Here is a 23,593-nt window from a genome sequence, read left to right as displayed (position 1 = left end):
CTGGCAATGCTTCGCTGGCAGATTTTGCCCACAAACCCAGCAGCGCAAAGTTATAAAAACAAAACCCAAAATTTTAATGCCCCACTGGCGGCCAAAGTGGGCTGGCTTGCCACTATTTTTTTAAAACCCTCATGTGAACTCACTTGCGACATTAAATTTCCCCAATTCACTTACGTGAGGCCTAATAACACACAGCAAGCAGCGTTTAGATTTTGCGCACCCCATCTTGCAAAGTACCCTCAACAGCGCTGGCTCTGTGTGCATTTTTTTGCCTGCGCGACTCTTCGCCATCATGGCCGACGGAGAATTCAATGTACCCGTCCCAAATCTCCCGTACATAAACGAGGTTCCCGACACCGAATTGCCGGCGTAGCCTCTCTTGGCACCTGAGGTCATTAGCATTCCCGATATCCCGGAGCTGGAACCCGTTCGAGATACCGTTCTTGTTCCCGGAGTACTTGTTCCAGAACATTTTCCTGCAGCAACACCTACTTTCACACAGGTTCCAATTCTTGAGCCTCGGTGTGAGGTTATTCCAAGTTATCAATTACTTTCTATAAGGAGTCAGCATGGCCGAATCACAAGATGGCATGAACTCTACTCCACCCGAGGATCCAATAGCAGTTCTCAAGGAGCAGATGGTAGCACTTTCCATCAGCCTCGCCTCAATCAACACTCGATTTTGGAGCAGATGCAGACACAAACCTCTTCCCGAAGCCATCGTACTGTTTCTCGGACTACACATGCAATTTCTCTCCCATCTTCTTCCGACGCTTCAGTGGTCGACCAAGAAGAACCACTCAAACAAAAGCCTTCGGAACTTAAATGTTCTCACCCACAGCATGGTTTCTCAGAGACAACTAGATGCAAAGTACCTTCGTGGCAGCAAAAGTCTCAGCATGAATATTCTTGGAAAAGTTACAGTCCTAAGCAACCAGCTTCTTATCGGAATCATCAGCAACAAAAGCAGCAATATGAAGCTTCCAAATGATCATCAGCAATATCAAGATGGGCTCACTTAGTGGCACATATATCCGACCCTAGTCAAGTACTCGATCATGAATGCCGCGACGTTGGACAACTTCCCCCTCGCGAGCCATGCCCTACATTTAAGTCTTTCTTATTCGATGGTGGTAAAGTTGAAGATTTATTGATCCTTTCCTTGTGCAAGAGGATCCTTTAAAGGACTAAGAGGCAACCACTCCCTCGACCTCCCCCTTCTCAATTGGAAGCCTTAATACCCGCTAAGAAAGCTAAAGACTCAGGTTATTGTGTAACACCCAACAAGCACAAAACCCTTTCATTGGCCGTGATCCAGGCAGAAACAGTAGCCTCGTCACCGCCCGTGTAGAATAAAGTCCTTGTCTTTGAACAGATACCCAATGCCGTGGTGAATGAAAATTCTTCGTTACCTTTGAAGACTAAAGCCCTTACCTCAAAAAGTGCAGAGGATCACTTAATTACAAAATCTTGCAGCACGACTTCAGTCACTGCAATTGAATCGTTGGATACAATTTGTTCCGGTGATAAACCTTTACAGATGGATATACCTTCAGACACTACTCTGTCTCAGTCTATGACAGCCCTTCAGGAAGATTTTATTGTTCCAGATAAACCAATGGAATCCCTTACAAATTTCCAACCAGTGGTCATCACTCAACAGAAAACTCAAGTCAGTTTACCAATAATTTCACTCGAAGCAGATACAGATTCAATCTTTTCTTGGACAAAGCTCGAAGTTACAAATGACTTCAACAAAAGCACTTATCAAGTTGCAGATATGATCAGTTTTCAGTTTGGCAAAATAGTCATGGTCAATAACAGTGCCATGACGTTGGACTTAACAGAAAGAGCTTTGGATGCAGAAGCACAACAACAATACATTTCCTTCTCCCGAAGTTTCTACAACTACCCTGGACCCCCGTTTTATTTAAAGAGGGAGGAAATGTTACGATTGTGACTATGTTAACAGTATTACATCTACTCCTAGTTGCAGATATGCGAAGTGCCATGCCAAGCAGAACCCTTACGCTTGGATGGTCACACCCCTTCGCCCAAGAGACGTGCCTCTTCGCCAAAAGCCACACTCCTTCGACGACTGGTCACACCCCTTCGCTCTACGGGTGCAACTCTTTGCCCAATAGTTGCAGCTCTTCGCCGAAAGGATGTGTCTTTACGTCTAAAGTCATGTCTCTTCACCAGGAGATGTGTCTTTTCATTTGTGTCTCTTCGTCTCCTATATAAGGAGCCTATTGTACTCAGTTTCATGCAGTCATTCAATCAATCAACACACAGTCTTCTAAGTCTTGTTTCTGAGTTCAGTTCAAGTTTCTTAAGTCTTAATCATGAGTTTAAATACTTAACTAAGGATTAGTACCTAGAATCCTTACAGCCATGCTAGGGGGTGGTTCACACGCGGTTAAGTGTATATGCTAAACTGACTGTGCAAGAGAGCATAATGCAACTATGACCGGCTTGGACATGCACGTCTTGCTAGAGGCTCACAACGGTACCAGGCTAGGTCCTACGCTAAGACTGACGCTAGACTATGGCAAAAGCGTATCCACGTGGCGCAAGTAAAGTGCGCACGTGACATTTTGACACCATACTTATCATAGCGAACCACCATGGTCAAAACGCATGTGGCAAAGCTTGGCTTTCGATTGTACGCCGTGCCATCTCCATAAGTGATTTGTTTTTTCTAGCAGCAACGCCATTTTGTTGAGGAGTATATGGCTGTTTTATCCCATGACTTGCCACAAATGCATTGAATTTTTTAAACACATACTCTCCTCCTTGATCAAAACGGAGGTGCCCACAATACAACAAAATACATGCTCAACCATAAGGGAAACTTGCTTGGAGCACATAAACCCTTCGGGCTTTGCCTTAAGTGGAAGCTACAATGCCTGCATTTGCCTTAACCTTAAGTTTAGGAATTGCTTGACATCACAAGTTGGTGACGTGACAACCCCTAGTAGGTTAGGGCCATTAAAGACCCCAACATTGGACAACTCGTCGAGGGAAGTATAAACCCTAAAGTCAATGCTAACGTGGACAGCTTGTACGAACTTAGCTTGCAAATCGCGAAAGGCCTTAGTGACATGGTAGTACGGACGAGTCCATAACGCAGAAACTGCTTTTTGGTGCCAGTTTTTGGTTCAAGAGCATTTAAATGCGAAGCATTTCATTGGAGTTGCTTTCGAGGCCGAGGCCTTTAAATATGTGACATGGGGGGTCACTCTGGCATTCCAGGTTTTGTAGAAGCAAAGCAGAGCCTGTACAGTGATACCTTTGTGAAGCAATTTAAAAGAAATACCAAAAGGAGCGCCAGGGTTTTGGGCCAGTGCTCTAGGAGTGGGACTCTGCCACTTCGTGTCTATCTCTTTTCCTTCCAGATGGCACGCGGTGCCCTTCCGTTACTGTGGTATCAGAGCATCAATCGTTTGTTGTTTTGACAAGCAAACCAATTCTACATGAACCTACAACGGCTATGGAGAGGCGTTCTTTTTGCCCTAAAAAGCTCTAAAAACATGCACTTTGACGGTTTTTTTGTGTTGCAAAGGCCTCTAAAAATCTCTTCAACGGATACAGTTTGGATATGAGGTAAAAGACAAAGTTGATCTTCTTGACAAGCCCTACGCATTGACATGAATGGATTTTGATTTCAACATTTTTGAAAAAATAGGGTTTTCAACAACAAATTAGGGTTTCTACAACATGTGTCAAAATTATGTTTTGGTGCTTTTTGTAGACAACATGCAGCAAGATGGAGGCACATGGAGTTACAAGCATGGGAGATGGAAAACCAACAAGAACCACTAGTTTGAATTTTGAGTGAGATTGTAAATTGTTTGCGAATACTGTTTGCAAATTGTTTCAAATAGACTATAACTGTTTTGAACTTATTTTGGTGCCCGTTGAATTTAGTTGATGAGATGATCATTTGCCTTACAATAATGCCATTTTACCTTCTTCTCGCCTTTATCGCCAAACTTCTCAGACATATTGTACTTTGAAGAAGTAGCAACTACAGTGGCAGGCCTGCTCCTTGTAGAAGCATTGAAGGTGGCAACGGTGCTATTCTTCTTTTGTTCTGCAGCCACAAATGGTTGTTCAATAGTACGCAACTTAGCCTTGTTTTTTCTAGACTAGGCCTCTTGCAACAATACACAGAACTAAGATCATCAAACTTCACATCATCATGTTTATTATCTTTCACAAGCGTAAAGTGAAGGCAAAAATCTGATAAGAACCTAACAAAGCATCAAGAACTGTCTGCATAGGGAGATTGCTAGGTTTAACCTCACCAATGGCAATTAACTGCTTATTGAGATCTTTAATCTCCGCAAGAAATACATCCATATCATCCTCGTTGTGCATAACCTTGGCTCAACTACTTACAGTAAGCTATTTTGCCAAATTAGGACCTACATATAAAAAAGCTAGCCTATCTAATGCATGTTTTGTTCTTCTTCTTGAGCAAATATGTGGGGCGATGGAATGCTTAACAAAAAGCGCAATCAACGCATGAGCCTGCTTCTCCTTAACATCCCAACATGCCAGCTCAGTAGTAGACAAAACAACTCCAATGGTAGAATTGGTAGAACCTACACCAACATCCATAGAGCCTGATCCACAAAACCTGGTTTACATCATAACCCCACACAATGTTTCAAGCACCCCTTGCAACAAGGAGATGTTACATTATATAAGCCCAAAGTGAGTAGTTGCCTCCATCCAGTTTATCCTCAAGAGACAACATGCGAAAAACATCATTGCTGCCAGTCATGGTCGGTGACTACACCTAATGCAAAAGTTGCATGCGTAGAGAAAAAATTGCACCAAATCAGCCTGTGCTAATAGCACAACCCATAGAACACCACACAAAGTGTCCGTTTTGGAGAAATCTGCACTGCCAAAAAACCTCCACAAAAGGACGAAATTGCCTACGAAGTACTCCCAATAGCGGAAACAGAAGCCAACATGAGCCAAAATCAAATATCTGATCGTACTAAATTCGATGAGCTTCCTCAAAGGTTTTATTGCCTTACGGACGCTCACCAAAAATCACCTGAGTCTTAGAAAGTGAGCCACAAGGGTATTGGCAACATTGCCCAGGATGCTACTAATACCAATTGTTGGAAATACGGCTGCAAGAATGCATGTGAAAATGGAGACGATGAAGGAGAAGTTGAAGAGCACCCAACATGGGAAGTAGTATTACTAAGTGTGCTAATACAACAAAGATTAGGCTTGCCCTAGAGTAATGGGCATATATATATACAAGCTAGGAAAAAAAAAACCACCACTAAGAGATGACACAAACTCCAACACCATGCCAAATAAGTGGTACAACTCAAGAACGCTGGAAACAAGAATTCAAAGTAGGTCAAGGAAGGAAAGGCTTGATGAGAAGATTCCCAATGTTGTACTTGGTGGGATATTACTCTAAGCTCATACAACCATCCTCATTATAATGCTGAATAAAGTATTTTGATAGGCTTAGTCTTGTCGCATTTTTTTTTGAAACCCTCTCCTAAATTGACGTGTCCTTGTATAAAAAAGAGATTGTGTGGGAATTCAGAAACTAAGGTAAATCTGGCTTTGATTGGCTATGAAGTCATACAACTGCTGTACTTCACTGACACAGAAATACTTAATCCTCTCTTCTCCAGATTTAAGAAACAGTTCTCTTAAAAAAGCGCGTGGATCAAGCCAAACGTGCAAAAGCCTCTCTCTCTTTTTTTTTGACCCATTGCACGACCTGCTACCACTACTATGTCTTATTTGCATACCACTACTATGGCAGCCATTGACAGAGCCACAGGAGCCCGAGCCAACCAACACCCAAACGCAATCCACATCTTCCCTAAGGCATAATCCAACGAGGTGAGCCAGCAAAAGGGACAACAGATAGCTAATCCAACGAATCGTCCCAACCTGACAAGTAGCATACATACCCATCACCAAACCTTCAACGCACAAATGTTTGAGGACTTCAACAAGCTAAATTGCACACCAGCCACCAGCACAATGGTAAGAAAATCAGGATTCAGCTAACCAACTGCACCATCCCAACATAAACATTTTCTATAACAAAAAAAAAAACCAGAAAACTCTAGGAAATGAATAACAAATGATCGAATAAGCCAGTATGAGCCAAAAACTAGGCAATTTTCAACTCAATCAAGTGGTAGTCAACCTTGAAATCCTTTTCAGTCACGCTAATGGATCTCAAATACAATGAGGCTCTCATTAGGAGTCGAGAAAAACAAATAGGCCTAAGGCAGATAACGAGTGTCTTACTATCAAACTCTCCTCTACGAGAGCACCACAAATGCTAGGTCAAAAGAATAGTGGAACTTGAAAAGACATGAGATGATGTTTGATAAAGAATCCTGGCTTAGAAAAGAGCATCAAAACCTTTGATACATACCAAGAATATGTTCTTTTGTGCAGTATGATAGCAACCATAGTGGAGTCTTGCAAATCTTTCCAACATACAAAGTAAAAGCTTGTTCTTAGGTATTAAGAACCATATCAGAGGCAAAGTAGCTACCTTCTTGTGTCGCATGAATCCACGGATACAACTTTACAAGTGACTTCTTTAGCTTATCTCTAAACGAATCCGCCTGAGTATCATTTTGATTGGATACAACATCTACATCTGTGTCCACGCTTGAAATGTCTTCATCAATGTCTTCACTTCTCCACATATCTGCATGGCTAATGTTTCTTGATTGAGCATCATAAACCGCTTGGGCCTTTGACTTCAGGTAAGGAAGGGCAACCTGTAAAACATCACTTTGAAGGATTTCCACTTACATATACCTAGTCAAATCCAGGAAAAGCCCAGATTCACCAATTTAAAAATGTGCAAGTTACAGATGTATGGTGTTATCCACAAGACGACATAACCATTAGGTCCATTGTGCATATGATTCATTAAATTGTACAACATCTACTGGCATCTGAAATGTTCACACAAAGATTACCAGGAATAGAAGTGAGAGATATCTATGCCTCCTTGTGATACCAACTTTCTCTGCCGCTTGACCTTTTGATTCTAGTTTGATGCCCACAGGCCTTCTACGCAATCCATAGAGAGACTCTGCAAATGATGCATCTGCATGCCAGGAGCGGCCACAATTTTTAGATGGTAATCTGTTGCTAAACCCTACTTATCCATTTCAGAGATTTCAAGAAAATAGATTGACAAACCAGTTGTTCGAAGGCTATGTGCCTCCAAGACAAGCATGAGAAGGCAAAAGGCCTCGTCACTATGGTCTAGAATTTTGTGAAGGATAGGTGTTCTTTGTGCTAAAACCTGCAAACAGTAAACGAACTCAAAACAAACTGTTCTAATTTGACTGTTAATAAATCTGCCTTGGCCTTCAGCAAAACAACAAAGCCATGATGGCACATCAGAGCTGAAACTCATCATGTGTGCCCCTAAGAATGCTGGTAAAGTCACAATAAGCGTCAGTAATATTGAATAAAAGCCAGAAAAAGAAAGTGGAACTGACCCCCAAAGAGTAGAGCAATGCTGCTCGCAAGCTTGCTGGAAGCTGCTGTGCTGCAGCCATCTCAAAGAAAGTGGGCCTACTGCCCTCCACTCCACCCACTTGCATCAACATTTTGAAGGCTTTAATGTTTTATATGCTTTAGAGCACAAAACAAACGACCAAGGTGTACGGAGCTGTTTCTGTCACTTTTCAATGGTTGTCAGTAAGACATAAACACGGAGAAACCCCAAATAACAACATTTCAAAACTGTGAGAGAGAAAAAAATGAAGGAAAAGAGCTGGAGAAGAAGAGAAGAGAAGTTTTAAAGTCGTAGGAACGATCCCAAGAGACCTCAAAGATCTATTCAGCCAGTCTTTTTTTTCATGTGTGTGTGTGTGGGAGTGGGGGGGGGGTTTTGGTGATTGGTCTTTCTGCTCTGCAAGCCTCACGTAGTCGATCCCAGTCCACAAAAATAGTGCAACTGCCATTTATATATGCTCCAGGTCGGGCACCTATCATAGACTGAACACTACAACACTAGCATTGTAGCTGGGATACAAGCAGTGGCTTTAGACGACTTGATGGACTTAAACCAGTAGGCCGACTCACTGACTATGTAACCGGCCTGTTCAATCCAAAAAGGGCGGTAGACTTTACTTCAAACCTTGATTTAGCTTTCACCCATTTAATTTGTCGTCCACTTTACCTGTACTTTCAAAACACAACAAAGAGGAGAGGGATACAGGCTGCTAGATTGCACCTGTATGAGTAGACCGACACCAGATTGGCCCCTAACTTAGGCGCCCCTTTCGGTATTTCTTTATTGTTCAAAAGAGGGAATAAACGCTGTGGATCCCTACAAGCTGCCCCGCACAAGCTCGGCTGAATTTCAACTGTTCCAGCCCGATTTCGGCAACATAATTGTACTAGAACCCTTCACAGTCACTATTCCCACGCATTGACTGACTTTCCCGACACATACGGGCACTTTGCAAAACATGGCAAGAATCTGCAGCACGCTATATTCTCTGTTTTCAGCCCCGAAAATGCGCCAGATCACCTGTACAACGGTCCCCTCGCGTCCCCGAACCTCCTGGGGGTATTAGGGACCGTTTAGGGCCAAAACCCTAAACCTGCAAAAATACACAGCAGGCTGTAATTTACTGTTTCGGGCTCCGTTTCGCGTGCCGGTCGCATCCGTAGCAAGTCCTCGAGCTCCCGCACCTGTAGGGCTACTTCCCTTTGAATCGGACGAGATTTCTAGCGTGAAACCTCTCCAAATTCACTTGTACCTACGGGGGATTAGCCGCTAGCTAATCCAGTACCTGTGCAAGAGGTTCTTGCCTCGGCAATCGCGCATGAATCCACACAACTGTACATTGGTCAAATGACAAGCCCACTAGTGGGGCATAACATACTACCATAGGGGGAGAGAGGGCAGTGCGTAGCGTGCACGGCATCACTCCTGGCACCGCACTGTGCATAAGAGGGAAAGCAAGCACTCCATAGCTCTTAACCTGTAACAAAATCTGAAAATGAGCCTCTCCCAGCTTCAAATTCAGCGCCACTTCTTGTTGCATGAGGAAAGTGCACCAGAAGGTGCCACTTGGAACATTTATAAGCATTTTCCCGTTTCGGGGTTGCCGCCTAAAAATCTCCCAACCGGTTGCCCAGTTGACTTCACAGCAGAGTAAGAAAATGTTCCCCTTGTCATTCTGAAGGTAATGACGCAAACACCTTTTCACGTCCCAAAATAGCAGTTCCCTAAATTTTAGGAGATGCTGCCATTGTATCTTTCTAGGTCATCCGACCCTCTTTGTACATTGTGGCCACATCCAGAACTGAAATGAAGCCTCTGTAGCAAAGGATCCGCTTTGGCTAGTCAATGACCCCACTTTGGCTAACCATAGTCCTTGTCCAACCTTAGTGCTCTCTTGCCCTCAGGCCTGGACTCCCTCTGGACAGTTCCACACTAGCTATGCAATGCAGGGCAGTTAGATTTCCGGAGGGGTGTTTCCAAAAAGTGAAACTAAATAGATAATAAGAAAGAAATCAACAAAAAGGATAGATAGTAGTCACACGCTGGTGACATACCCCCCTCTTGAAATCTCAAACGTCCTCGTTTGCATCTATGTCGTACATGCTCACAGTCAACACTGATGTATTCAACACCTGTCGACACATATACGACACATACATGCTCATTGTCAAACCTGGTGTATTCAACACCTTGTCGACTCATGTATTGCCTGCGTGTGAACCCTGTCCCAATGACATAGTGGTAGCTTCACACTCTGCCATTGCTTTGAGTCACTAACTTTCCAATGACAAAATAGTAGCGACACATTTTGCCACTATCTTATAGTACACGTTGGATCCCGTAACACTTTCGAGCATACACAAACCGACAGTTTAAGAATGCAGTTACACATGTACTCTTCTATAGAAGCAATTACTGTATCCTTGACAAACTGACAAGAAATACTCACTTCTATAGCACTAAGCACACTTTTGGACATTCCATAAGAGCAATTGCCAAACTGACAATCTGTACAGCTCTGACATTCATATAACAGGTATTTCATTTGAGCTCACTTTAAATACCATGTACATCATTTCTTTCAGAAGCCATTGTCACACTGACAATCCATGTAGCTTTGAAACTCAAGGGGTCAAGGTAGGTTGCAAATCGAAGGCTTCAAGGTAAAGTAATAACACAGTTGGTGACTCTGCAAGTTCACCTTCTTCCATCCACTTAGCATCCATTGGTGGATAGTTTTTGAACTTTACTAAGTAACGCCTAGCAACCTTGCCTTTCACTTTCCTTTCCTTATGTGTCAAAATCTGTTCCGGGACCAAGATCTCGTCAAGTTCCTCGACTTCCGGCTGATCTTCAGCTGGCATATCTTCTAGCACATCACCCACATAGGGTCTGAGAAGACTCACATGAAACGCATTGTGAATCTTCCAACTGTCAGGCAATTTCAGCCTATATGCAACATCACTGATTATGTCGCACACTTGAAAAGGCCCATAGTAACGCATGCCGAGCTTTGGAAACAATCTTTCCTTGCCCTTCATCTTCTTTAACCTTGCCTTTTCAAAGCACAAAAGCACCCAATCACCAAGTGAATATACCACTTCACGACGGTGACGATCAACTGCTTTCTTTTGCTTTGCCTGAGTCTTTTCTAAGGCCACTTTGACCTTCTTGTACATTTCATCCATGTCCTGAACATACATATCTGCTTCAAATATCTTGTCCTTTGTATGCAGTATGGGAGGAACTTTCTTGCCACCTTCAACTATCTCAAAAGGTGCCTTGCCAGTTGATGAATGCACTGTATTATTGTATGCATACTCCACCAATGGCAAATACTGCTCCCACTTTCCTTTATGCTCTGACACATAACACTTTAGCAGATCTAGGACAGTAGAATTTGCCTCTTCTGACTGCCCATCTGTTTGAGGATGAAATGACGAAGAGAATTTGAGCCTGGCGCCCATATTCTCAAACAAGCCTCTCCAGAATAAACTTGTCATGCGTGGATCACGGTCGCTAACAATCGACTGTGGCATGCCATGATACTTGAAAATATTGCTCATAAACAAGCGTGCCATCTGATCTGGTTTTATCTTCTTCCTGACAGGAATAAAATGAGCCTGTTTGCTAAATCTGCAAATAATGGTCCAAATACCATCGTTTCCTGTCTGCGTTCTCGGAAGATCAAAGATAAAATCCATAGCAATACTTTCCCATGGTTTATCTGGAATAGGTAGTGGTTGCAATAACCCTGGTGCCTTTTAACTGTCAAACTTGACCTTTTGGCATATTATGCATTCTCGCACAAAGGCATCCACATCTCTTCTCAATGTAGGCCAATAGAAGAATGTCTCAACCGCTTTAACTGTAGCATCAATACCACGATGCCTTGCATACGGTGGGACATGACTCTCTTCCATAACTTTGCGTCGCAATGGCTTTGTGACACACAATCTGCCATGCATCATCATGAACCCATCTTTGAGAAGATAGTGTTCATGACGTTGTCCATCCATTAGCTGCTCGAAGACCCTTGCAAAATCTTCATCATTTTCATACTGTTCCCTCATATCATCAAGTGCATGATGATAAGGAATCGACACAGCTGAAATTTGTGGCTTCCTTGACAAGGCATCAGCCACAACGTTCTTCTTGCCTTCCACATGCACAATCTGAAAATGGAACATGGACAAGATATTTGCCCATCGCATATGCTTCTCAGATAACTTTGTCTGTGTCAAGAAGTATCGCAAGGTCTGATGGTCCGTTTGGACAACGAAATCTGCACCTAGCAAGTAGTGTTTCCAACTTAAGAGCGCATGAATCACAGCCAGTAACTCTTTCTCATAGACCTGCATGGTCATCTCTGGCCCTTGCAAAATTCTGCTTGCACCAATGCTACTACCACAGGCATCACACTAGACCACAAATGACTTCCTAAGATCTGGCAACACAATGACTGGATCTGAAGACATCTTTTCCTTTAAGAGATTAAAAGCTGAAATCTCTTTCTGTGTCTATCTAAAGGTGACTCCCTTCTTTTGAAGAGCATGTAAAGGTGAAGCAATCTCAGCGAAATTTCGGATAAACCTTCTGTAATAGGAGCATAGTCCCAAGAAACTTCGGACATCGTGCACCGTCTTCAAATCTGGCCATGACTTGATCGCTTCAACTTTTGCAGGATCCATTCTGACACCATCCTTTGAGACAATGTGTCCCAGAAAGTGGATCTCTTCCAGAAAAAAATCACTTTTCTTTGCATTGATGAGCAACCTATGACTGCGTAGCTCTTTGAACACAATGGCCAAGTGATGCCTATGCTCCTCTTCATTCTTTGAGTAGACTATCATGTCATCAAAGAATGTACCAACAAACTCCTGGTGTGGACGGAAAATTCTGTCCATCATCTTATTGAACATAGCAGGAGCATTTGTGAGACCAAAGGGCATCACTAAAAATTCGTAAAGGCCAAACGTCGTTCTAAAAGCAGTCTTGTGCACATCCTCTGATCTAATGCGGATCTGATGGTACCCACTCTTTAGATCTATCCTGCTAAACATAGCTGCTGCTTCTAATTTGTCCATAATATCATCAATTCTAGTTATAGGGAACCTATTCTTGATGGTATTCTTGTTCAGTGCACGGTAGTCTATGCACATACGCCATGAGCCATCCTTTTTCTGCAGCAACAACATTGGAGAACAGAATGGAGATGAACTGGGCTGAATCAGCCCCTTTTCTAACAGCTCCTGTACTTGGCCCATTATCTCTTTCTGTTGAGCCGCACTAACCCTGTACGGAGGCTTATTTGGTGGGCTACTGCCTGGCACCAAATCTATCGCATGGTCCTCGGGTCTCTCTGGCGGTAATTGAGACGGTAATGAATCGGAAAAACAGTCACTATACTGTTGTAAAAACATTGACCTTTCTTTATCTAGCACAGATAAATTTGATTCATCACAATCTGACACTTCACGTGCAAAAACCAAGTACGCAGAAAGATGCTTTTTCATTACAGAAGTAATAGCAGAAGCTGATACAGTGGGAATAGACTCCCCTTTAAGCTTTACATCCAGAATGTGACTCTTTCCCCTACTCTGTACAGTGATCTTTTTGTTGTAGGCATCCATGATTCCCTGTACACGAAACAACCAAGGAATACCTAACAACACATCACATCCGTCCAGTGGCATGATGTAAAATTCTTCAGCATCTACATAGGAGTGGATATATAGGCGCGACTTTCCAAGGATGGGTGTCACAGCCTCTGTATGGCCAGGACATCCCAAACCTGCCTCTGCTGTATACCCCATCTCTTCAGGTCTGATTCCCAACTTTGAAGCCAATTCTGGGGAAATGAAGTTGGCTTTGGTACCTGGATGAAAGAAAATAAGCATTGTTTGATCCCTGACCTTTCCCCATGCTCTGCAAAGCTCACTTGCATCTGAATTTGGCTTGTCGCCCACCATATCTGGCACTAGACCAGCCATGGTCTTCTTTCCTTTCCTGTCCTCCTTGTCTTCAGAATCAGCTGGCCTTTTCTTTGTAGGACAGTTGTAAGCAATGTGGCCAGGCTGCTCACAGATAAAGCATTTGTTCTCTGTCCTCAGGACCTTCTTTTTCTCTTCGGACTTGCGAGGAAAACGTCTTTTCCATTTCTTCGCTGGTCCCTTTTCTGATTCAGCCGAAGCTTTGCCTTTCCCTGCGTTGGCTGGCTCCTGAGTCCCTTTTGGAGCCTCATTGGGAACGTGCTTCTTCGCTGAATTTTTCTTTGCTGATCCTTCCTTGACGCCAGTATTGAATTCACAGTCTTCTCCCTTGAGCAAACCATTGCCAGTGTTTGCTACCTCGATGAGCTGCGTCAAAGTAGTGACTTTGGTCTTCGTGCAGTATTTTCTCAATCCTTTGGGTAGGCCACAACAATATTTTTCAATCTGTTCTGTCAATGGCACAAACCTATAGGAAGTTACTGGAAGTAGAGCTTTCCAAAACTTCCGATTGTAGTCATCCAGATTCTTGCAAGTAGCAGCATTAAGCTGGTGCCATTCTGTCATGACATCTGCTTCAAAGTCATCAGATAACCACGCTGCTGCAAAAATCTGCTTGAAGGAAATCCATGTGGACGGAGCTTGCCCTTGAAGCAATAAAGTTGTCCACCATTGTCCCGCATTCCCTGTCAAGAAAGTGGCTGCCTTGCGGACCTTTGAAGCCTATGTAAAGTTTCCCCCTGCATAGGCCTTGTCAAACTGCTGGAGGAATGAGAGAGCCTTCTTCCTGTCATCAAACCCTATAAAGGTCGTGAATGTCACACCTTTGCCACCTTCTTTGTACATAGTTGGCCTCTCCAGCGACGTTAAATTGTCATATGGAAGTGACTGAAACATGGGAACATTGTTAGGGTTCATTTGTGTTCCCTGACCACAATTAAGTTGACCTGGAAATGCCATATTTGGCTGCTGATTTGTAATTCGAGCCATACCAAAATTTGCCTGTGGCATCCCAAATTGGCCCTGAGTGCTTTGAAACCCTGGTAGCATGCCCGTGACACCATACATGGGGTTAGGCATCATTGTTTGAGCACCCCCAAACACTGTTCCTGGCGTGTAAAACTGATTTCCAGGTACATGACCAGCTATGCTCTGGAATACCGATCCACCTCCAAAATAGCCAAGGTGTACTGAAGGTGGTGGGAAGACTTGTTGCATAGCCTGTGGGTTGCTTCCCTGCCCATTAGAACCAGCTATAGGCTGCTAAAAAGTGGCGGACTGAACTTGTACAGCTTGAAAGACTGGCATCTCAACCACCTGTTCTTGCACCTTAGGCAGAGGTTGTGGAGACTGCATGTTCTTCGTCAAGTGTACAGGTGTTTCCATTGACTGTGCAGTATGAATCACCTGTGCTTGAGCCTTAACAGGATTTTGAATATAATCCAATGACCCAACTTGCTGAGACAGAACAGGAGGTTACAGAAAGGCTAAAAACCTCGGATTCTATATTACTTGTGTGAACATAGCCACAGCAATAGCCAACTAGGTCCTGAATATATCATCATCTGTCTGTGGTGGTCTTGAGGACTCACCCACTTCATGTGTCTGTTGACCCTGTGAAGAGGAAACCTCTTCAGTCACATCATCTGGTCTGTCAGCCATAATTGCAATTCCCTGTGTATGGTCTATAATCCCCTGTGTCTTCAAACCCAACCTGACCAAGGCTCACTTCTATGGGAAAAAGTGATTTAATCCCGTCGATGGAACCATGTAACCGGCCTGTTCAATCCAAAAAGAGCGGTAGACTTTACTTCAAACCTTGATTTAGCTTTCACTCATTTAATTTGTCGTCCACTTTACCTGTACTTTCAAGACACAACAAAGAGGAGAGGGATACAGGCTGCTAGATTGCACTTGTATGAGTAGACCGACACCAGATTGGCCCCTAACTTAGGCGCCCCTTTCGGTATTTCTTTATTGTTCAAAAGAGGGAATAAACGCTGTGGATCCCTACAAGCTGCCCCGCACAAGCTCGGCTGAATTTCAACTGTTCCAGCCCGATTTCGGCAACATAATTGTACTAGAACCCTTCACAGTCACTATTCCCACGCATTGACTGACTTTCCCGACACATACGGGCACTTTGCAAAACATGGCGAGAATCTGCAGCACGCTGAATTCTCTGTTTTCAGCCCCGAAAATGCGTCAGATCACCTGTACAACGGTCCCCTCGCATCCCCGAACCTCCTGGGGGTATTAGGGACCGTTTAGGGCCAAAACCCTAAACCTGCAAAAATACACAGCAGGCTGTAATTTACTGTTTCGGGCTCCGTTTCGCGTGCCGGTCGCATCCGTAGCAAGTCCTCGAGCTCCCGCACCTGTAGGGCTACTTCCCTTTGAATCGGACGAGATTTCTAGCGTGAAACCTCTCCAAATTCACTTGTACCTACGGGGGATTAGCCGCTAGCTAATCCAGTACCTGTGCAAGAGGTTCTTGCCTCGGCAATCGCGCATGAATCCACACAACTGTACATTGGTCAAATGACAAGCCCACTAGTGGGGCATAACATACTACCATAGGGGGAGAGAGGGCAGTGCGTAGCGTGCACGGCATCACTCCTGGCACCGCACTGTGCATAAGAGGGAAAGCAAGCACTCCATAGCTCTTAACCTGTAACAAAATCTGAAAATGAGCCTCTCCCAGCTTCAAATTCAGCGCCACTTCTTGTTGCATGAGGAAAGTGCACCAGAAGGTGCCACTTGGAACATTTATAAGCATTTTCCCGTTTCGGGGTTGCCGCCTAAAAATCTCCCAACCGGTTGCCCAGTTGACTTCACAGCAGAGTAAGAAAATGTTCCCCTTGTCATTCCGAAGGTAATGACGCAAACACCTTTTCACGTCCCAAAATAGCAGTTCCCTAAATTTTAGGAGATGCTGCCATTGTATCTTTCTAGGTCATCCGACCCTCTTTGTACATTGTGGCCACATCCAGAACTGAAATGAAGCCTCTGTAGCAAAGGATCCGCTTTGGCTAGTCAATGACCCCACTTTGGCTAACCATAGTCCTTGTCCAACCTTAGTGCTCTCTTGCCCTCAAGCCTGGACTCCCTCTGGACAGTTCCACACTAGCTATGCAATGCAGGGCAGTTAGATTTCCCGAGGGGTGTTTCCAAAAGGGAAAGTAAATAGATAATAAGAAAGGAATCAACAAAAAGGATAGATAGTAGTCACATGCTGGTGACAGACTAGGTAGACTTGACCAATGAAGAGCGCTTTGGCTGGACTACTACATGGACTTTGGTAGGATATGGACAAGGGGTAGCCACACCATCAGTGTCTCCTCGAGCCTATCTGGTATACCGATGACAATGGATTCAATCTACCCATCTGTTGAGCCGACGCAAAGCACACCTCCCGGCCGTTGTACTTTGATCGTCAATAAAGAAGGAAATACCAAAAGGGGCGCCGGTCTTTGGGGCCATGCTTCTAGAAACGGAACTCCGTTGCTTCGTGTCGTCTCCTCTTTCTCTCTATCTATCTATCTATTCCATTCAGTTGTTGCAGTTTCTGTTCTTCTGTTGCTATTGATCTCTTGCTTGGGTGTCCAAGCCTATTACAGTCTATCCCACATGTATCAGCTTCGGCCAATTTTCTCTCTTGTAATTGTAGCCATCTAGGAGGTGAACCAGAAATTACTTAGGGTAAGGTATTGGAGTATGGATGTCATACATGTAGAGATAGACACATAGGTCCTTTGGAAATTGTAGAGAGATTTGTAATTTTAGCTCACATGCACATCTAAGCCTATATGCATGTGGACAAGCTAACTCCTATTTCTAGAGTTTAGGACAGCCTAGGAAGTGTTCTGAACCCTTGTGAGCCTGTACGCAGGACATGCATATCCAAGCACTTTAATTTAGTTGCATACCCTCTGATTGCACAAGAGCATAGCCAATGTCCGCTGTGTAGGCATTGGGGAGTGTTCCCATACATTTGCATTAGTACTCAACGTAGGTATTTATCTGCATGTGAATCACCTCTTATTAGCAATTCATCAACTTATCAAATAAGTGACATTTTTGCACCATTTTTAGAATCGTGGGATTTTTAAGTAGCATTGCCCAACCCAGCTTCTGCCCCATATATAAGTGACCCTAGGGGTCACTTCTCAACCATAAGTCAGTACCCGCAATACAAGTACCAAGTACCCGCAGTACCTCAACAACAACTCTGGCATTTTTGCACTAAATCAGTCAGAAATCAGCCCATCGTACCAGTTCAGCCAGCGTTTCCAGAATTCAGCCCATCTTACTAGATCAGCCAGCGTTTTCAGATTCACGCATCAAATCAGCCATCGTTTCCAGAATTCAGCCCAAGACAGCAGATCAGCAAACGTTTTCAAATTTAACCCCCAGATCAGCCAGCGTTTTCAGTTTTCAGCCCATTGTCGACACCAGCGATAGCAAACCAGCCCATAGCCTCGTCGCCATTGCAGATCGCAGCCAGAATCCCTAACGTTTTTGCATTTTCAGCCCTTAGTCTCGCAGACCCAAGCACCTACAGCAAGATCCCATCAACATCTCAACATCTAGGACCATTGTATCAGCATTTGTGCAATCTAAAGCAAACCTCTCTCTAGCAATTTAGAGGGGGGCCCTTGGGCTTGGAGGGGGGTTTGGGACCCCATCTTCTCTCTCTCACTCACAAAACCTTCACTCATGGTATCAGTCTCTCTTTTCTCTCTAGTCTTTGCACATCTCTCATGAAGTAAAAAGAGCTCTTTATTCAGTAAAAGGAACCTTGGATACGCACTTAGGATTCATCCTGACCATACACCATCAATCACTTCCACTCTACATTACATTAGTATCAGAGCTCTTTGGTAGTGTTCGGTTATCATCACTCAAGAAAGGAACCTAAAGAATCTCTCTCAAATTTTTTTCTCAAAGAATCTTCGTGCCCGGATCTCGGGCTTATTAGCCACTCCCACCCTTAAGTCCATCGCGCATAGGGTGCGCTCCCGTCTTCATCGCTCTGTCTTAAGGACAATTAAGCCATAAAGAACTACAAAAAAATTTATTTTGCTTGTTGAGATTGCACATAACCAAAGACCACTTGGGCGTGTCGATCTTTCTAATCTATGTTTTTGAAGAGTGACAGGTAACCCAAAAAAGAAGGGCTTGTCCAGCCTCCCCTCATTCCTCTTTTCCACTCATTGAGAGTGGACCTTGCACATTGCGGCAGGCCAATCAACGTGAGGTGGGAAAAGCAACCTTGGTGTGAAGGCAAGGCTGCCAAGGGATGCACCTCCAGGAAAGAGTTGAGCTTGGGTGAAATGCCTTCTTAAACGCACACTACAAGCACTACCCCATATCTAGATGAATCCCTAAACAGTCCCCGAACTATCCTTTAACAGTGTGGCACTGTTCCCCATGGTTCTGGCGTTCGTATGGCTGAAAAACAGTCAAAATACAACGCATAACCAGCGTTGAAAATGCACCTGTACCGTGAGGTTATCACCCTCATCGGTGCCTGCTTTTGGAGCAACAGTTAGCTACTCCTGTTCCTGCTGAGAGAGACTCTTGCCTCAGCAAAAACGCATGAAACCACACAGTTGTACATCAGTCAAATGAAGAGCCCTCTTGTGGGGCATCACATAATTGCACGTGGGGGGGGGAGAGAGCAGTGTGTAGTGTGCAGGCCACCACTCCTAGCACCACCCTGTACATAGAGCGGAAAGCATGCACTCCATGTGACAAACACTGAAAATGGCGCCCCCTCTTGCTGAAAACAGCTCGCCCCAGCCTCTAGGAGTGGTAGATACGCTCACAGAGTGACACCTCGCCCATTTTCCGAGTTTTGGCTTCCTCGCTAAAAACATCTCAACCGGCGCGTCAGTTGACTTGGCAACAGAGCAATAAAATGTTCCCCTTGTCATTCCAGAGCTAATGACGGAAACACATTTTCAGGTCCAAAATAGCAGCTCTCTAAATTTTAGGAGATGCTTCCGTTGGACTCCTATTGGTCTTCTGAAGACTAACCATCTATCCCCATTGGGACTGCATCCAAAAATGCAATGTGGCCCAGCTGTAGGGTACTTTCCCTCAATGATCCCACCTTGGCACTATGCCTTTATTGAGTTCACTTCCTAGTATCCACCAACTTGCTAAGTGCGACGGAAATGATCTTGAACTGAGCCTAGACATCCTCTTACTATACGAATTCCAATGCCGACCAACTTCCCGTCTGCGGATGAAACTACCGTTCACATTGGCCACACAATGTCCGACCGTTTACAACTTCAAAAAGAGGCTCAAAAATAAAACAAAAATCATTGGAAAGAAACCAACAACTAAAGTTAGCAGTTGCCAAGTCCTCGTGACATAGTTAACAGTTGCCACGTCCTCGTGACATACCCCCCTCTTGAAATCGCAAACGTCCTCGATTGCATACCAAAAATACACGTCGCTGATGATCATGTGTTATTAACACTCTTTTATCATCGCATGTATCCACAAGAAAGGTCGTAACACGTAGATACAAATGACTTAATGATACCTTCATACTTTTGTTATTTCCATCTATTACACTGAATTCATATGTACATTTGATGTGTCACAAACTGCTGACGTGTCAAAACCCTCAAGAATGGAGTCAACTTACAGATGTTGGCTGAGGGACCTAAACCCTAAGAAGAACAAGTAACAGAAGAAGAAGTCCTACTGTCACAAAAATACGGAAGCGTAAACTGACTTTTAATTGTACTTCAAATACTCAAGAGAATTAGAGAGAGAGAGAGAGAGAGAGAGAGAGAGAGAGAGAGAGAAAGCTTGACACTTCATTGGGGACCAGAAGATGGGATGGTCCCCCCCCATAAAGAGATTATCTTTATTACTAAGGGAGAATCTTTACAAGCACAAGAACGGGGCAATAGCCCATCCTCTATTCTTTCTTTTCTGCTTCTGACTGAGAGAGTGCGAAAGCTACTCTCTGAATACTGAGAGGATTTTCCCTCTGCTATGAGATTTTGGAAAGCTCTTCAAAGCGAGAGTCTATCTTCCACAAAACTCAACGTAAGCTCTCGAGATTGAGAGTCTACCTTCCGCTAACTGAGTCCCTTTATGCATAATCATTCTTGCAACAAAAACAAGGGAGAAACACGCAAAATGCACGCACACATGCTTGCTGTAATTTTCTGCACATAAACTGAAATTGTTACTTGAGCACCTTCCAAAGTCGAAATAGAGACCTTTTCCGTGATGGAATTGCACGAAACTTTGTGTACGCATAGTGCAGGTAGAGAAGAACTAAATTCTATACGTATTTTGCTGAAATTCACCCTAAAAGAGATGATTAAGGACTGAAAACAGAGAATTTACAGCCACCACACTCTACGAAAAGAGTGCCTACTGCAACTTCTCGCGATGAAACTTCACCAAAAGATGGCTATGGCTATGAGAACCCTTGTTCTAGACAATGGGAGCACGAGGCCACCACATATGCCGCAAGGGGCTGCTCTCAAGCTTCCATGGAGGGCTCCAACGCGTAGAGCACACTCACAATAGGGGCGGTAGGAGCTCTACCAACCCTGAAAATGGGGGAGGGGGGGCTCCTAAATAGCCATCAGGAGAGGGGGCGCTAGGAAGAGAGAGAGGGTGAGAGTGAGAGTGAGAGAGAGTTAGTTTGCATTGGTAAGTGTGCCACTTGGCACACTTACTTAATAACTTTAAAAACCCTTCAACTTTCACTTTTAAAAGTCCCTAAGCTATTAATGAAATGTGCAAATTAACTCACAACTGCACACACAGATGCTACTAATGAAATTGTTAGCTACTCCCCAACGCAATGCCGTACCGACACTGCTCTGGCATTACCTGTTCACACTTGTCTGGTCATTTGGTATGGCATAAACAATTTAAAAATACATTCACTGACTTATCCTAAGGCCGTAAAATGATTCAAGTCTTAGGGTTATTATTCTAAGGACCCCATCTCATTCCTATGCTTGCACTAGCGCGCGTAATTTTCTGAGCCTGAAATCTGAGGCTATGTTATGTCCCGCTCACAGGAGAGGGGATCTAGCCCAGATGCCGTCGAGATGGACGTTTAGTGTCTGGGCGGACGTAGTGCGAACCCGGCCAGTGTGGCCGGCCATTATTATAAAAGGGAGGACAAGGCCTCATTTACAGTTATCGACCTCACCGACAAAATGCCAATGGTTAGCCCGCGAGGCTAGGAGTGCGCGAGGTCACCTCGAGGAGGTGAGGCCGGGTGGTATGGGACGCTCGATCTTACAGGTTCACGCCTACGTCCTCGGACGTTGGCCCCAGCACGGGGAAGCTGCCGGATGGTGGCTATGGTCGGGTGGTTCGTCCGACGCGTATCTGTAGGCGGTCCGTGTCGCCGGGAGATCCATTCTCCTAGTTCGTTTCATGGTATCAGAGCCGGCTTGGCTGCACGAAGGACCGTGTGCACACCTACGGATAGGTTCGAGTCGGATAGTCCTTGTTTCATGCAATTTTTGATGAAATAGTTATTTAATTAATCATTTTTCTTCTCTTGAGCATGTTTGCAGTTGAAATTTAACAAACTGCTCGCTGATTTTTGATAAAATTCAGCGATTTAAAAGGGGGAAGTGCTGAAAATCAGAGGATTTTTATTGAATTTAATGGTTTTCGATAAAAATCAGTGTATTTACCTTCAATTTTCTGTTTTTGTATTGAAATTCAGCATATTTTAACTCTTTCAATCTCTCCATAAGTCTCTCTGTGCTAAGCATAGAGAGAGAGAGAGAGAGAGAGAGAGTACCTCTCTCTTGCAAGCAAGGGCCTGCTAGTTCTTCTGCTATGAAGGGGAGAGACAGAGTAGTAGCGTGTTGTTCTTGCAGCGCTACAGGAGAGAGAGAGAGGCCAGCCTTTTCCAACATGGAGGCTGCTCCAGCGTGGACCTTACCTTCGTGTGTTAACCACAAGCGGGCACAAGCCCCAGCGCCTCCCCTTTTCTCCACGCGTCATTTCTTCCTGTCGCTGGCGCTCGATTTTTTCCAGGCTTGCGTTGAGTTTTTTTTTAACGCCATATGGTGAGTGTCCTTTTAATTTATTAAGAGGCCTTTTATTTTAACATGGCTAGGACCTATTTTTTTTTAAGATATAGTTTGAAACCTGCATATTATTAAAACTCACTTACAAAGACTGAGTTTTCTTGCTGAGAAACTCATTTTTGAGCTCTCTACTTCTCTCTACTGCTCCTCCCTCTCACCTGCTCGCGCTCCCGCGCTCCCGCCATCACCTGCTCACGTTCAGACACTCACGCCGACGCGTAGAGCTCTTGGCTCGCTTTCGCGTGAATTTTCCAATTTTTCACGCACTTCGCCATGGATTCCTCTAGCTCAGATGTGCAGCGTGACGATGCACCAGGTAACATCCAAATTCCATTCACGCATGCTCTCTACACATGGATTACAAGCACTTTCCAAAGTTTCGACCAGCGTGTTACCACTCTGGAAAACGCGAATGTTCAGATGAACCTTCGCTTGGCCTCTCTCGAAGGGGTCGTACAAGGGCTCAGTTCCCGACTTTCTACTCTCGAAAATATGGCTCAATCGACGACTGCGCGTATTTCCGAGGGGGAAACCCATCTCCAGCAATTGCGGATGCAGATTGCTGCTTTTGGGCGTTCGCAAGGTGGTCCGCCGACTGCCACAATTCCGTACAAAACTACAACAGGCGAAGACAAAGAGTGTACGAAACTAGCCGTAAATAACTGGTTGCACCAGTGGACCACATACTTTGATCTCCATGGAGAGCATGATGAACGGAGGATTCAGACGATTCCTCTCTATCTGCGCAGTAAGGCGCTTACCTGGTGGCGTGACATGACAGAGAAGCCTACAACGTGGGCTGATTTTTGCGTGAAATTCAAGAAGGATTTTGCTAAAATGGACCCTTTGAAAGCTTATGCCAAACTGCAGAGTCTTTCGATGAAAACTCTGTCTTTTGATAAATATACGACAGCTTTCAAAGAGGCGCTCACCTTTTGCAAGATGGACTCTAT

The 23,593-nt window shown here is 44.3% G+C and overlaps 1 protein-coding gene across 4 annotated transcripts in view; it reads right to left on the bottom strand.

Moving 5' to 3' along the window:
* LOC147422999 (peroxisome biogenesis protein 12-like) overlaps positions 1–23,593 on the bottom strand; it is a 127,161-nt gene that overhangs the window by 62,279 nt on the left and 41,289 nt on the right. For 2 of the 4 annotated variants that reach the window (XM_086502347.1, XM_086502350.1), the window contains exons 2-5: positions 7,530–7,708; positions 7,225–7,330; positions 6,999–7,129; positions 6,563–6,794 (exon numbers count right to left, since the gene is read on the bottom strand). In XM_086502347.1, the coding sequence (XP_086358473.1) occupies positions 6,563–6,794; positions 6,999–7,129; positions 7,225–7,330; positions 7,530–7,640 (580 nt within the window). In that variant the 5' untranslated portion in view covers positions 7,641–7,708. Of the gene's footprint in view, positions 1–6,562; positions 6,795–6,998; positions 7,130–7,224; positions 7,331–7,529; positions 7,715–23,593 lie in introns of all 4 variants that reach the window. The other 2 variants (XM_086502349.1, XM_086502348.1) reach the window with 2 other exon arrangements.

This window comes from Adiantum capillus-veneris, chromosome 26 (assembly GCF_014529385.1).
Source record: "Adiantum capillus-veneris isolate H3 chromosome 26, ASM1452938v2, whole genome shotgun sequence".
Lineage (NCBI taxonomy): Eukaryota > Viridiplantae > Streptophyta > Polypodiopsida > Polypodiales > Pteridaceae > Adiantum > Adiantum capillus-veneris.
Note: the sequence above shows the minus strand (reverse complement) of the source record. Positions and strands in the feature narration are given on the sequence as shown.